The sequence below is a fragment of the Protopterus annectens genome, chromosome 1.part1 (genome assembly GCF_019279795.1).
Source record: "Protopterus annectens isolate FY-2018-M chromosome 1.part1, PAN1.0, whole genome shotgun sequence".
In the NCBI taxonomy this organism is placed as follows: Eukaryota; Metazoa; Chordata; order Ceratodontiformes; family Protopteridae; genus Protopterus; species Protopterus annectens.
The window spans coordinates 832,175,964-832,189,190 of NC_056726.1; the positions used below are offsets into that span (position 1 = coordinate 832,175,964).

At 41.3% G+C, this 13,227-nt stretch overlaps 2 protein-coding genes across 3 annotated transcripts in view; one reads left to right on the forward strand and one right to left on the reverse strand.

Moving 5' to 3' along the window:
* Positions 1-13,227, reverse strand: part of GBA2 (glucosylceramidase beta 2) — a 2,751,058-nt gene that overhangs the window by 2,499,018 nt on the left and 238,813 nt on the right. The window lies entirely within an intron of this gene.
* The window catches only part of RGP1 (RGP1 homolog, RAB6A GEF complex partner 1), a 1,859,064-nt gene that overhangs the window by 168,116 nt on the left and 1,677,721 nt on the right, over positions 1-13,227 (forward strand). For both annotated transcript variants that reach the window (XM_044078576.1, XM_044078568.1), the window contains 2 exons: positions 11,516-11,652; positions 12,112-12,195. In XM_044078576.1, coding sequence (XP_043934511.1) covers positions 11,516-11,652; positions 12,112-12,195 — 221 coding nt within the window. The remainder of the gene's footprint in view (positions 1-11,515; positions 11,653-12,111; positions 12,196-13,227) is intronic.

Here is a 13,227-nt window from a genome sequence, read left to right on the forward strand (position 1 = left end):
GACGGAAGCATTTTCTTATACAGAAAAACATCCAGGCCAGGCTAAAATTTGCAAAACAATACATCAAGTCTCCCAAAAGCATGTAGGAAAATGTGTTATGGTCTGATGAGACCAAGGTTGAACTTTTTGGCCACAATTCCAAAAGGTACATTTGGCGCAACAACAACACTTCGCATCACCAAAAGAACACCACCCCCACAGTGAATCATGGTGATGGCAATATCATGCATTGGGGTTGCTTTTCTTCAGCTGGAACTGAGGCTTTAGTCAAGGTGGAGGGAATTATGAACAGGCGTCTGCTAGAAAGATGAAGATGAAGAGGAATTTCACCTTTCAACAAGACAGTGACACTAAACATACATCCAAATCAACAAAAGAATGGCTTCGCCAGAAGAAAATTAAAGTTTTGGAATGGCCCAGCCAGAGCCCAGACATAAATCCAATAGAAAATCTGTGGGGTGACCTGAAGAGGGCTGTGCGCAAGAGATGCACTCACAATCTGACAGATTTGGAGAGCTTTTGCAAGGAAGAGTCGGCAAATATTGCCAAGTCAAGATGTGCCATGCTGATGGACATTTATCCAAGAAGACTGAATGCTGTAATTAAATCAAAAACTTGCTTCAACAAAGTATTAGTTTAAGGGTGTGTATACTTATGCAACCAGCCTATTGTACTTTTTTATTTTTTATATTTTTCCCCTAACAGATTTGTTTGTTTTTCAGTTGAATTGTACAGGTTATAGGTCACATTAAAAGTGGGAAAAGTTTTGAAATGGTTTATTGTGGTCTCATTTTTTTATGTCACAGAAACTTGGCATTTTAACAGAGGTGTCAAACTTTTTATATCTACTGTACTAAAGGGGGGTTTATACTCAATGATAGGTCTGATGAATGCCGAGTACAGTGGAACAGTGACCTCCAAGGCCATAGATGCCATACCTTTGTTTATAAGTTGCACAACATAGAATGATTTTCTTACTAATGTAGACACAAGGTCAAAGGTTAGATTACTGTCTTATGTTCCAAAGTCCCTGACATCTGGGTCAACTCTTAGGGGTGTATTGTTAATATGCCAGTTATCAGGGGTGGACTTTTTCCTGAAGGATACTGTTAGTTATGTATTTCCTGGCGTTTAGGTTTAGTCCATGGCCCTGACAACAGGTATTTGTCTTTGTCAGGCCTTCCTGGAGAACATTTACATTGGTGGGGGATTCTTTAACTGCTGCTAATTTGCAATCATCTGAAAATTTAGTCAGCCAGATGCCATTGACATTGGCCTTGATGTCAGAGAAGTAAATCCCAAAAATGAGCAGTCCCAGGACCGATCTTTGAGGGAATTCACTTATGACTGGCCTTTTTGTAGAGGTGAATTCCCCAGTTCTAACTTCCTGGATCCTGTGTTTGATCCTCCTGGCTATCCACCAGGTGATTTAAGGGTTTATACCTAACCTCCTGAGTTCGTCAGCAATACCCGAGTGTGGTATTGTCAGATGCCCTGGCTAGGTCAAGGTAGGCAATGTGAACCATTTTGCCCTTATCCATTACTTTGGTGACCTTCTCAAAGAAGTCCACCAAGTTGAGTAGGCATGATCTACCCTTGACAAAACCAAATTGGATTGAGTCCAGTGTCTAGAGGTTTCCTATGTTGTTACTGATCATTTCCATGATGATGTTTTCCGTAGCACTGTGTATGAGTCTAGTGAGACTTAAGGGTCTGTAGATCCCTCACCTTTGTGCAGAGGGATGACTGTTGCTGTTCGACATTCATGAGGTACAAAGGCTTTTTGTAGGCTGCAGTTAAATAACAAGTCCAGAGGGCCTCTTAGGTCATGTTTCATGCTGCTTAAATGCATCTTGTTATATTGTCTGACCCCATTGATGAAGTGTTCTTGACCTTAGAGCATTAAGGACCTGTTCCCTAGTGATAGTCGGGGGAGTTATATTTGATAGTATTTCCAGAGGGGAGGTTGAGGGGGGAGAGGGGTAAAGTTGGAGCTAAATTTATTGGCCAGTAGGTTTGCTATATCTTCTGGCTTAGCGTAGATGGCTCCATTAGCAATGAGCTCTGCAACAGCTGTGTATTGCCTTTGAGGTTATAGACATAGCTGAAGAATTGCCATTGCTTGGTAGGCCAAATTTACCTTAAATTTGCATTCGGTAGACTTTATTTGTCCTCTGAGATGTTTGTTTAGTTTGAGAATGCTTTTATCCTACTGGGTGCTACATCTCCTAATTTTGCCATGATTTTCTTCCTTCTGTTAAACAGCCTATTGATGATGCAATTCCAACAGGGTGTCTTGTTTTCTGAGTTAGTTCTGTACATCTTCCTGGTGGGCACAGTTGCTTCTATGGAGGTATTAACATGCTTGCATAGGATTTCTGTGAACAGTTCTGCATAGGCAGCAGTTTTCTCAGGGTTTATGGGGACTTGACATTTTGCCAGGTTTTCACTTAATAGTAAGAAGTTAGCCTTAGAGTAGTTTCTGAATATTCCAAGGATGGTTGGGGTTCCAGTTTTTTTTTTTTTTTTTTTTTTTACTTCAAAGGAGACCGTTTTGTGGTCTGCTCTTATCAGAGAAGACATTACACTGGCGGATGTGCAGCACTCTTCACTGTTAGTGAGTACCAGATCCAATATGTTTGAACGCCTGGTTGGTGTGCTGACAGTCTGGTCCTGGGAATTTGTGTTTACAAAAGCTAGGAATCTCTGTGTCTGTATGTTTGATATCATATATGATTTCCAGTTAATAATGGGATAATTACAGTCTCCCTTGAATATGGTGTTGGGTTTGATGATGAGTGTTTCCAGTAAGTGTAAGTACATGTTATAGGTTTCCTGGGTCATAGAGAGGGACTTGTAGCTTGCAAGGAAGTGGTACAGGATTTTGCCTATGGTGATTGAATGTGAAGCAGATCAAGTGCATTATCTTGTTTGACCAGCCTTGAGATATATTTATTTTTTTATGTAAATCAAGACACCTCCACTTTTAGTCCCTGTCTGTGTAGTAACTGGTCTAAATGTGTGGGGGGCACTAAAGCCTTTCACTACTGGTGTGCTGTCCATGTCTTTAAACCATGTCTTGAACACACAAATGTCTGGATTGTCTAGAGTGTAAGGAGTGGAGTTCTTTGTTTAGACATGTTCTAGTCTCCATTTGAACTTGTCTCGCATTTTCAATACTTTTTTTTTTTGTTTTAGTGAAAGCCCTCAAACAAAAAAATGAATACATTTAAATAAAACACCCTATCCTCTGTTAACTTAAAACAAACACACAAAGCTATGTACATCTTCAGAAGAAGTTAAATGTAGCCGTCTAGATTGTCACAATTGCTGCAAATTGACAGGTGCACCCACAGGCATTACCTAACCTAAAATTAAGGTTAGTCATGCAAAGTTGCATGCTACAGCTTGTGTTCCTACTTACACTCGTTGCTCTCTCGTTTTCTTATCTGTATTTCCCTCACAGATCTGAAAAATGGATTGTATGTTTTCAGAAAGCATTAACTTTTAAGCTGTATCTTTAAGTAAAATTAAATTGTACTCTGTCCTATTAAGTAGGCTGCTAGGGAGGCTGCTATTATTCACTTCCCATAATATCATACTTTAATTTTCACTGAACTGCTTTCCAGTGTATGTTTAAATTTTGCATTGCCCTCTGCAAAGAATGCTCAGAACGCCGCAGATTAATTTCCTGCAGCTGCAGACAGCTCATCTTCATGTAAAAATAGTCAGCAGTGAATCTTTGCAAGTTTCATGCAAAGCAGAATGTACAATTCCCTTTGGCTGCAGACTTTTTGACCCCCACTGAATATTTGCTAATAAAAAATAAATAAATAAACAATATCTTTGCAGATGTAAGAAACTTAGCATTTGTTCATGGTTTTCATCATTTTGACTTATTTTTCAAGCCTACTTGCTTATGGTAGATAAACCCTTGTTTATAGCTGAAGCCAGGGACATTAATTTAGACATTCACCTTGTTAAAAATGAGAAGATATTTTCTTCTACGTACAATATAATCTGTGCAGATGTTATGTGATCCTATCTCGCCTACATTTGACTGGGGGTGATGTTTGGACCCATGTTGGTGCCCCGAGCCCCGGGCCAAGCTCGGGCTGCGGACTGGCTGGCTCGGCGGGAGCCTGGGACCGGGGACGGACAGGATTCGCCAGGTCCGCTTTCAGAGCCTTGAGGAGTGCCTTGGCCAAGTCTTCTTCGCCATCTCCTCCGGGCTACCAGGCTTTTCCCTGGCCTTGAGACTGTCTTGGCAGTTCTTTGTCCCAGACCGCGGAGCCCCTGGAGCCCATTGGGCCCCTAGCCCCATTGGGGTTCCTGAGGCCTTCCTGAGGTTCGGGAGGAACCCCTCAAGGAAGAGATCATGCGCAAGAGGAAGCACGTGACTTTAGTCTATTACATCGGACACTGATCACATGAGGGCAGAGGGGTCCTCGTCGTCCTCGGATGATGTCTCATTTTGCAGACATCTTAGAGATCCTCAAACAACGGGCTGGATATCCAAACTCTCTCTGGATATGAGTCCTCTGCTTGCTGCTGCGGGGCTCAGCCCTCGCCTCCTCCTGGGGCTCCCGCCTCGACGAGCTTCTGACTTAGTTTGTCGGAGGGCGGGAACATCCAGATGAGGCGGGAACCAGTCCCTTCTCGCCCAACAAATTTTTGTCTGCCCCACCCGAAGGAGTTCTCACTAAACAAACTTTACAGGGCTGTTCAAGCTCTGATCTCGAGGTTCAAGCCTCTGATCTCGTAGATCCAGCCCCCAGCAGGATGGTTCTCTAGTTTTAGGTTCAATGTCTCTTGCCACGGTTCTTTTTTAGTTCCTCTGGCAAGAGATTGCACATGAGGATTCTCAAGTGGTTGGTTGTCAACCTCAATGGTCCTTTCACCTCATTCATACGGAAACATGCTTGTTATTCCCTCTCCAGTGGTTACCCTGACAGATGATGCCTCCCAGATAGGGTGGGGGCATTGTCTGGGCTTGCAAGGTTAAGCCACTCCTGGCACAGAATGACTCTTCTCCATCAATGTGTTGGAGACAGATGAGCTGTACTTCTATCCTACTTTACACAAGTTTCTTCCTCAGATGTTCACAGGCAATTACACTTATTTTTACAGGACTCAGCAACTCGTCTAAGTCAGAGTGCTAGGGGCTGTCAATCAGTCAGAGAATGTAGGCGAGATAGGATCACGACAAACTAGATCTGGGGACTGGTAGTGGTGCATCCTGGGATATAGTAGAGTTTTACACCCTATCCAACTCCCACCCCACCCCTAGCAGCCCAGGGTCACAGCATATTAACATTAGACTTGCTATTGTCCAGGCTTTCTTTTCTTGTTATAAGTAAAGCCTTTATTTCTTGTCACTGAATATATTTTTGTTTTACTTTTAATATCTTTTTACAACAGTTACTGAAAAGACTCCCCCCCCCCCATATAAAATACCCCTGACTCTACTATGTTATTCAAAACTGATTTACTATGTATAACATGCAGTTTATACAGCAACATTTTATTCAAATACTGATAAGAACAGAAATTGTTTTACTTACAGTTTTTTTCCCATTTAGTGTCCTTCTATACATAAATGACATAAACTGGCTTATATGCTTTACAGTCCACCCTCAATCTTAACAAAGGCGACAAAAGTCTAGACTTTTTCAGGCACTTTTTCTTGGCAATTCTATTTTACAAATGCAATTGATGCTTTATCCTCTCCCATTTATTCACTGATTTCAGTGTTGCTGGTCTTTATGTTCATCTCCATCTCACAATGCCAGATTCTGGTTCAAGTCCAGAGTTCTCATGATTCTTCTAGTCATCTCTTGTGCTTTATTCTCTCTCTCTCTCTTATTTAAGCATTTCATTTGAACCCTGAGGTACACCCACCACCATTGGGAACTCCTCTGTGAGCTGGAAAACTGTTTATACATGTGTCATTGAGCCCTTGTATGTAGCCTGCAGTAATTCTAACAATGTTTCCCCTGACTTTGAACCATTACAGAAATGCCCAAATCATCTTTCTTGGGACATTTTTATATGCTTTGCCCAGTCTAGAAGGCCTGGTTGGACTCTTCCCTCGTCTCCAACTTCTCCACTATCTGTCTTACTGCAAACATCTGGTCATGTGTGCTGCATTGTGATAGGAGTCCGAACTGCTCATATTCCCTCTTCCTTTCCATTAGTCTGCATATTCATAGGTTCATAGGTTGATACTAGGCTATCTGCCCTAGGGCATTTATAAGCCTAGCCAGAGTGTGTTTGGCTTTCGCCACCCTTTTAGATTAGTTGACTGTGCTTCTGTATAGTAGGTCACAGAAGGTAGCCCTTTTAAGGTTAGTTTACTGTACCTCTGTCAAGCAGGGACACAGAAGACATCCCAGGGGTAAACCTACGATCTCCCATCCACTCGTCAAGATTTCTCTTGAGGAGGGTCAGTGAGGGGCTCTGCCTAACATGGATTGAGATTTTGTTCCAGAGTGAGGGGAGCCTGTGGGATATGAATCTGTCCCTCCAGCATGTCCTATTTATTTCTGTGCTGAGGTTCAAGTCCTTGGAGCATGTAGCTCTAAAGGATTTGGATTTCCTGAGGTGAAGCATGTCCATTAATTCTGGGTTGGACATGGCTTTATACGTCAGACACAGATCTCCTCTGAGTAGGCGGTACGCAGCTGAGTAGAGCTGGAGTTTCTTTAGCCGAACTGCATAGGGCATCTGTTTGAGTCCCTTGATCCTCTTGGTGAGGTACTTTTGGGGTCTTTCCAGTTGCTGCAGGTGTCGGGTAAGGTACATCCCAAATAGGGCATTGTATTCAATTATGGGCCTGATAAGTGATGAGTAGAGGGGCACAATGACCTCTCTTGATCTAGATGTGAACCCTTTCGTGATAAGGTGGGCTATATAGAAGGTCTTTCTAAGCACTTTGGCAACGTGATTGTCAAAGGAGAGATTGCTATCTACTTGGGTCCCCAAGTCCCTAATTACTTCTTCCGTACTTAATGGATTACCACCTATGTGGTAATTTGTGGGCACTCTTTGTTTTTCCCAAAGGGGATGACTATGCACTTTTTGGCATTTAGCTTTAGGCCATGACTCTGGCACTAGTTATCCGTCTCTGTGAGACCCTTTTGGAGGATGCTTGTGTCCCTGAGCCAGTTTGCAACCCATCTTGTGACATAGGGGTTGATATTTAAGCTGGTGAGCTTATTTATGATGCCCGAGTGGGTAATTGTGTCGAAGGCTTTTGCGAGGCCCAGGTAGGCTGTGTGGACTACCTTCCCTTCATCTATGGCTTTGGTAACTGTTTCAAAGAAGTCGGCAAGTTTCAAGAGGCTAGATCTGCCCTTAACAAAGCCGAATTGGGTAGGATCCAGTGTCTGGAGGTTCCCAAAGTCTTTGTTTATGATTTCCATGATGATACGCTCCATAGCTTTGCAGACCAGGCTAGTCAGGTTTATAGGGCGATAGTTTCCGGGGTCCATTGTGGCACCACCTTTGTGGAGTGGGACCACTGTTGCTGTACGCCATTCCTTGGGTACATATCCTGTAGTAAGGGTGAGATTGAACAGTGACTTTATATGAGGGTTTAGTTCTTCTTGGAGCTCGTGTAAGGCGCAGCCCGGGACACCGTCTGGTCCCATTGATGCTGTGTTTTTTTGCTTTGGAGAGGGCAGCTCTCACCTGTGCATCTGTGATCTCAGGAAGGCTACACTCTGTTGGGATAGACATTTGCTCTTTTGGGGGAAGGGGGGAGAAGTTTGCACTGAACCTTTCTGCCAGGATGTTGGCAATGTCTGTGGGTTCAATGTATTTTTTGTCATTTTGCACTAACTCAGAGCATATCTGGGAGTTGCCTCCCAGGTTTCTGACAAAACTAAAGAAGGCCTTATGATTATCTTTAGTGTCTTGTGCAATTTTTCTTTCGAAGCTGGCCTTAGATGATTTTATGAGGGATCATAGTTTCTTGCTAGTACAGATCAGAGACGCCTTCCCTTTTTGGGATTTTGCTCTATCATGCAGTAGCTTTCTCCTTCTGTTGTATAGCTTATTTATGGCCAGGGTCCACCAGACAGGTCTCCTGCCTTTGGAGGAGTGAGTCTTGGTTTTATTTGGTTTGGGATAACATGCTCCATGCATTCCTGTAGGTGTCCATAGAATGCTTTTGTAAAGGATTTTGCATTTTGGGCCGTATTTTCCACCGGCCCGGGGGCTTTGAAGGATTCCACCTCGGTTTTGAGAAGTGTGAAGTTTGCTTTTGAGAAGTTCTTCACTGTGGTTTCCTTGGCTGGGGGTGGAGACAGAATGTGGATGTCCAGTGAGATTAGTTTATGGTCTGATCTTACCAATGAGGGGTATACCTCTGGTGTAGAACATAGAGACCCCATGTTGGTGATGACCAGATCCAATATGTTTTCCCCTCTTGTGGGAGTGGTGACCAGTTGTTCCATAGCATTTGAGTTTATAAATTCTAGGAACCATTGGGCGAGGGTGTTTGGGCTTGAGTAGTTTTCCCAATCAATGTTTGGGTAGTTGAAGTCACCCAATATAATGGTGTTTGGAGAGACCTTCATATTCTCCAGTGTTCTCAGGAAAGCCGAGTGATTTGGAGGGTGGTCTGTAGCAGGCTATATATTAATTTATTAGTCAATCTCTCCAGCACCCTGTTGTAGTGCGATAGGAGTTTGATACCTCTATACTCTCCAAAGTTGTGCATATCCCCTATTATTCATGTGCACTGGAATTAGAGTACCTATTTTCTAAGGCATCAGGGATCTCCCCTCATTTCTCCCTCCTTCCCTGGGTTTTCAGTATTTCTGCTGCTGCATGTGATATGCTAGTAAATGTTACAACAAAGATGCAAATCCAGAGTTAAAGTTGGAGATGCAATAGCGATGAATAGTAGTGAGATGCAGAATATGTTGAACAATGTGAATAAGTACATGGTATTGATGATACCATATACTCCTCATTTATGTAATTCTATGTGTGATGTCTTTTATGGATTTGTCAACAAGGGTGATGTTACCAATGAATGTGCTGTGAATTTCTATGTACAGCATCCTGGTTTTCCTAGTTTTATGGGCTACCAGAGATTCAGATAAATCATGTTCCACCTCACATGCATTACACTATATTTTATAAGGAAGAGTTACATAACACATTCAGCATTTATGTGGAGCAGGTCCTGAAAAAGTAGTTGTAATACTGTAGGATGTATGTGATAGAAATTGTCTTTTATGCATATTAGTAATTGCTAGGTAGAAACCACAATATTTTAAAATGTTGTATTTTTAACACTGGTTGTAGAATATCTGTATAGAGTTGCACAATGTAATTTGAAAGTAGACGCACTTAGAACACATTGAAGCAGTTACCAGAGAGGGTTAAGGCTGTGAGCTGTAGTTCTTGTGATACAAGATTTTATTCCCCCAGCCCTCATTTGCCTACTTTGTGACATTGAGCAAGTCAGTTAACCAGACAATGCGTAGGTACAACAGGGAATTTGGGCTATGCTCCTCAGTGGTCTCCTGGACTCCAAGCCTAGTAACTACCTATGAGCTCAGGACAAGTGGGGAGTTTGATAATAGATGCATTTAAGAATATATATTTATATATCTAAAAAAATGATATTAATAATGTTGGCCAAATATTATAAACACTAACTGATACATCATGGGGTACTGCAGTCATGCCACTTTGTATTCACTTGGTAGTTTGAGAAAGTAAGCATAACTTTAATATGAAGAGATGGTTTCCCTGTTTCGAGCTGGATTCTCAATTTAATACAATTTTTACATGTGTTTGTATTTACAATGGATTAGATTCCAAATGGTCTGTGAAGCATTTTGGACAGAACCATTCCAAAAACGAACATACTGCCAAACTGCAAAAGACTCAAAATAACTAAAGAAGCTAGCTGACTAAAACTGAAATGCAGGTGACTTAGAGAGTAGCAGCAGAAGACTTCACACCATCCTGCTGCAGAAACAGTGAGACAAGTGCGAAAATGTATGTAATGGTGTACTATCTGCTGCTGGCAAGGCAAAACAAAAAACAGTCCTGTGGACTTATTCTGTGATCCTGCAAGGGCCACCTAACACAGCATTACCATACACATGGAAGACTGTTTTACAGTGTGGTGGCAGACTTATGTTATTGGTGGTGGTGGGGGGGGGGACAGTATGCATAGCAGGGCTCCACAGGAAGAGGTTGACAAGAAAATGGAGATTAGGGAAAACGTAGAGGTACACCCAACAGAAGTGGAACTGGACCCTCAGAGGAGAAGTGTTCAGGACATGGAGGGTATTGTCTTTGTTTGGGTAAGGTCCCATTTTTTTGTTATGAAGAAGAACAAGGGGAGTTAGGACAAGTAAGGTACATGATAATGGGCAACATATATAGGAGACAGCATAGAGTAAAGAGTAAATACAGTAAGACATACTAAAGTGGAAGTGATGCAAATGGAAGGGTAGGCAAAGACTGTCAGCATAAAAACAAAGGCTGTTCAAAAAGGGAGAGAGGAATTGGAAAAGAAACCAGAGAATGGCTGCAGCATTGAGAAAGGGATGTTCACAAGGACAAACCAAGCATTAACTTCGCAGTGTGGAGGGGGTGAAGTTCACACCTTGAAATATGTTATGCACCTAGTTCACTAATAAAATAGAACTTTAAAATATGTACTACAAATTCATAAAATGGTAGGTAGTCCACAGTTGAGATAAAAATGGAATATTGTTTATTGAAACCCACAATCAAGCAATCCTATTTGAGTGTAGTGAAAAGGTTTTCTGAGACTTCGAGGGGTACCACGGATTTTTCTTTTTGATGTTCACAAGGACCATGCATGCAAAATGCAAATGGCTAAACTGAAAGTGGCACAAAGTACAGAAGTTTTATATATTGTTGCATAACCAGAATAACATTAATATAGACTACTTCATGTATGGCCAGAAACACAGCTGCACATACATTTGGACTGCTGCATATTTGTACTATAGCGCTCAGACCTAGAGCATATGGCAGTGTGCAACAGCAGTGCTAGTTTGAAGTACACTGCCATTGGTGTTTACCATTCTAGATTACATGACCTTGTTTGTAACATGTAAATCAGCAGTTCAGGTAGGTAGAATATATATAAGGATAAAGGGAACAATCAGCTGATGTCCTTACCAACAAAAACAGTGGGACTGCAGTAAGATACATGCAGGCACATCATTGACAGTCATGCCTGTGTCAGTTATCAAGAGGCAACACCCCTCAGTTTTTGTTTTTGGTTTTAATTCCTGATATGTAACTGTAACAAGTATCCAGTTTGACAGTGCGGCAAGCACCATCTTGTATTTTAAAGTTTATTGTGCTATTTTATGTAGATTTCATTTTAGAAATCTGCTTAATGTAGAGAGCAAAATAGGTTGCACATGTGACCCTTGTTACCTTTTTTCTGTATATTTATATATTGTGAGGAAGCCTTGACGATATCAAGTGTACACCTTTTCTTTTTCAGTGAAATGCTGGCTTGGTCAAGTGCACAGATCCACTGTCAATTTAGTGCTAGTGAACATAGGGTCATTCTGCCACCTTCTGAAGACAGCAGACATGATGCCCAAGCTGAAAACGAAACTGTCTTTGTCCCAAACCGAGGTACTGAGTCTCATTCTGTCCTGTAATTTTGCTGTCTTCTATCCATCTTTACATCTTATCTGGAAGAATGTGGGTGAACTGGAACCACTTTCCTAACTGTTAGAAGATAGCTTGCAGCAAAGTTGAATGTTTGCTTACTCACCAAAACTGGTTCCTTGTAAAATAACAAACATTCTTTCGGTTGATGGTGCTTGTATTTATTTGTTACTTCAGAGTTGTACATATGTAGAGCAGTCCAGTTCATTGTCACTGTATCATCACATTTCCTATTTTCTTGTAGTCATTGGACATTTTCCTTATAAGATGTGTTTTACTTAATTGCAGTAAATTTATTGTTATTCTAAAATTGAAAATGTACCCTTGTAACATAAATGTTTAAAAAGAGATGCATCACGTTTACTAAATCTTGAATCATTCTGTTCCACTGGTGTGTAGAATCTTCATATTTTATATTTACAGGAGAGCGTGGGCAATGTATCCTGTCAACCCCACCTAAAATCCTTTTCTGTGATCTGAGATTGGATCCTGGGGAAACCAAATCTTGTAAGTTTAACTTGTTTATTAGCCTCCCACCCCTCAAAAAATGCCTGTGAAATCCTATGTTGTGATGAAATGACTTGTATTACTTGTTTAGTAGTGTTGTATTATGTACGTTTTCATTTTATTAATTTTTTTAACTGGGCAAACCCATTAGGTAAAAGTCTGCCTCTTTTCATCAGTGACCCAGAAGCACCTGCTGTGACAGAATTGTTTAGTAGGCAAATTGAGACTGGAAGAGTGACACTTGTTAGTAGCTCAAAGCCTTGCTTCTATGTACTGAAGTGCCAAACATTCAAATACTTAAATGGCTTCTATTTGAGGAGCTTATCTAGAATTGAGGTAAGAAGATGAAAAGTATTTTGTATAAAGGTATCTGTATGAAAGATGGTGTTCAGCATGTTTTGGTTGTTTAATGGTTAAAACAGAATCAGTTTACAAGGAAATGCAGATAGCACAGGATGTAGTGAGAGGTATTAATGTAGAAAATGTGAAAGGATTGTCCAGGACAGGGCAGTTAAGAAAGTGATTAACATTGTAGTATATGAAAAGTGAATAGCAGGCAGAGTTTTGGAGCTGAGACATGTATGTACGTTTACACACACACACACACACACACACACACACACACACACACACACACACACACACACACACACACACACACACACACACACACACACACACACACACACACACACAATGGATGTGATTAAATTAAGTAGGTAATCTTTTAGAAGACGCTGTTACAGTTTAATCCTTGGTGTAAAGGTGTAGCACTCGTACAGATCAACAAACCACTAAGCACAAAAGTCTGTCTAAAAAATGAAAATACGCGAAGAGGCTTATAAATTTGGGTCTACAAAGTGAGGCTGGTTACAAATGAAAATTAATCTTTGAAAGAGATCAGAGGCATTTCTCGTAGGCTTGTTAAGTAACATTGTAGGTACAATGGGCTACCTACTGCCATCCAGCGTATTTGGTAGTTGGGAACTGAAAACATTTATCAAGAAATGATGCAAAGCTCTGTTTTATTTG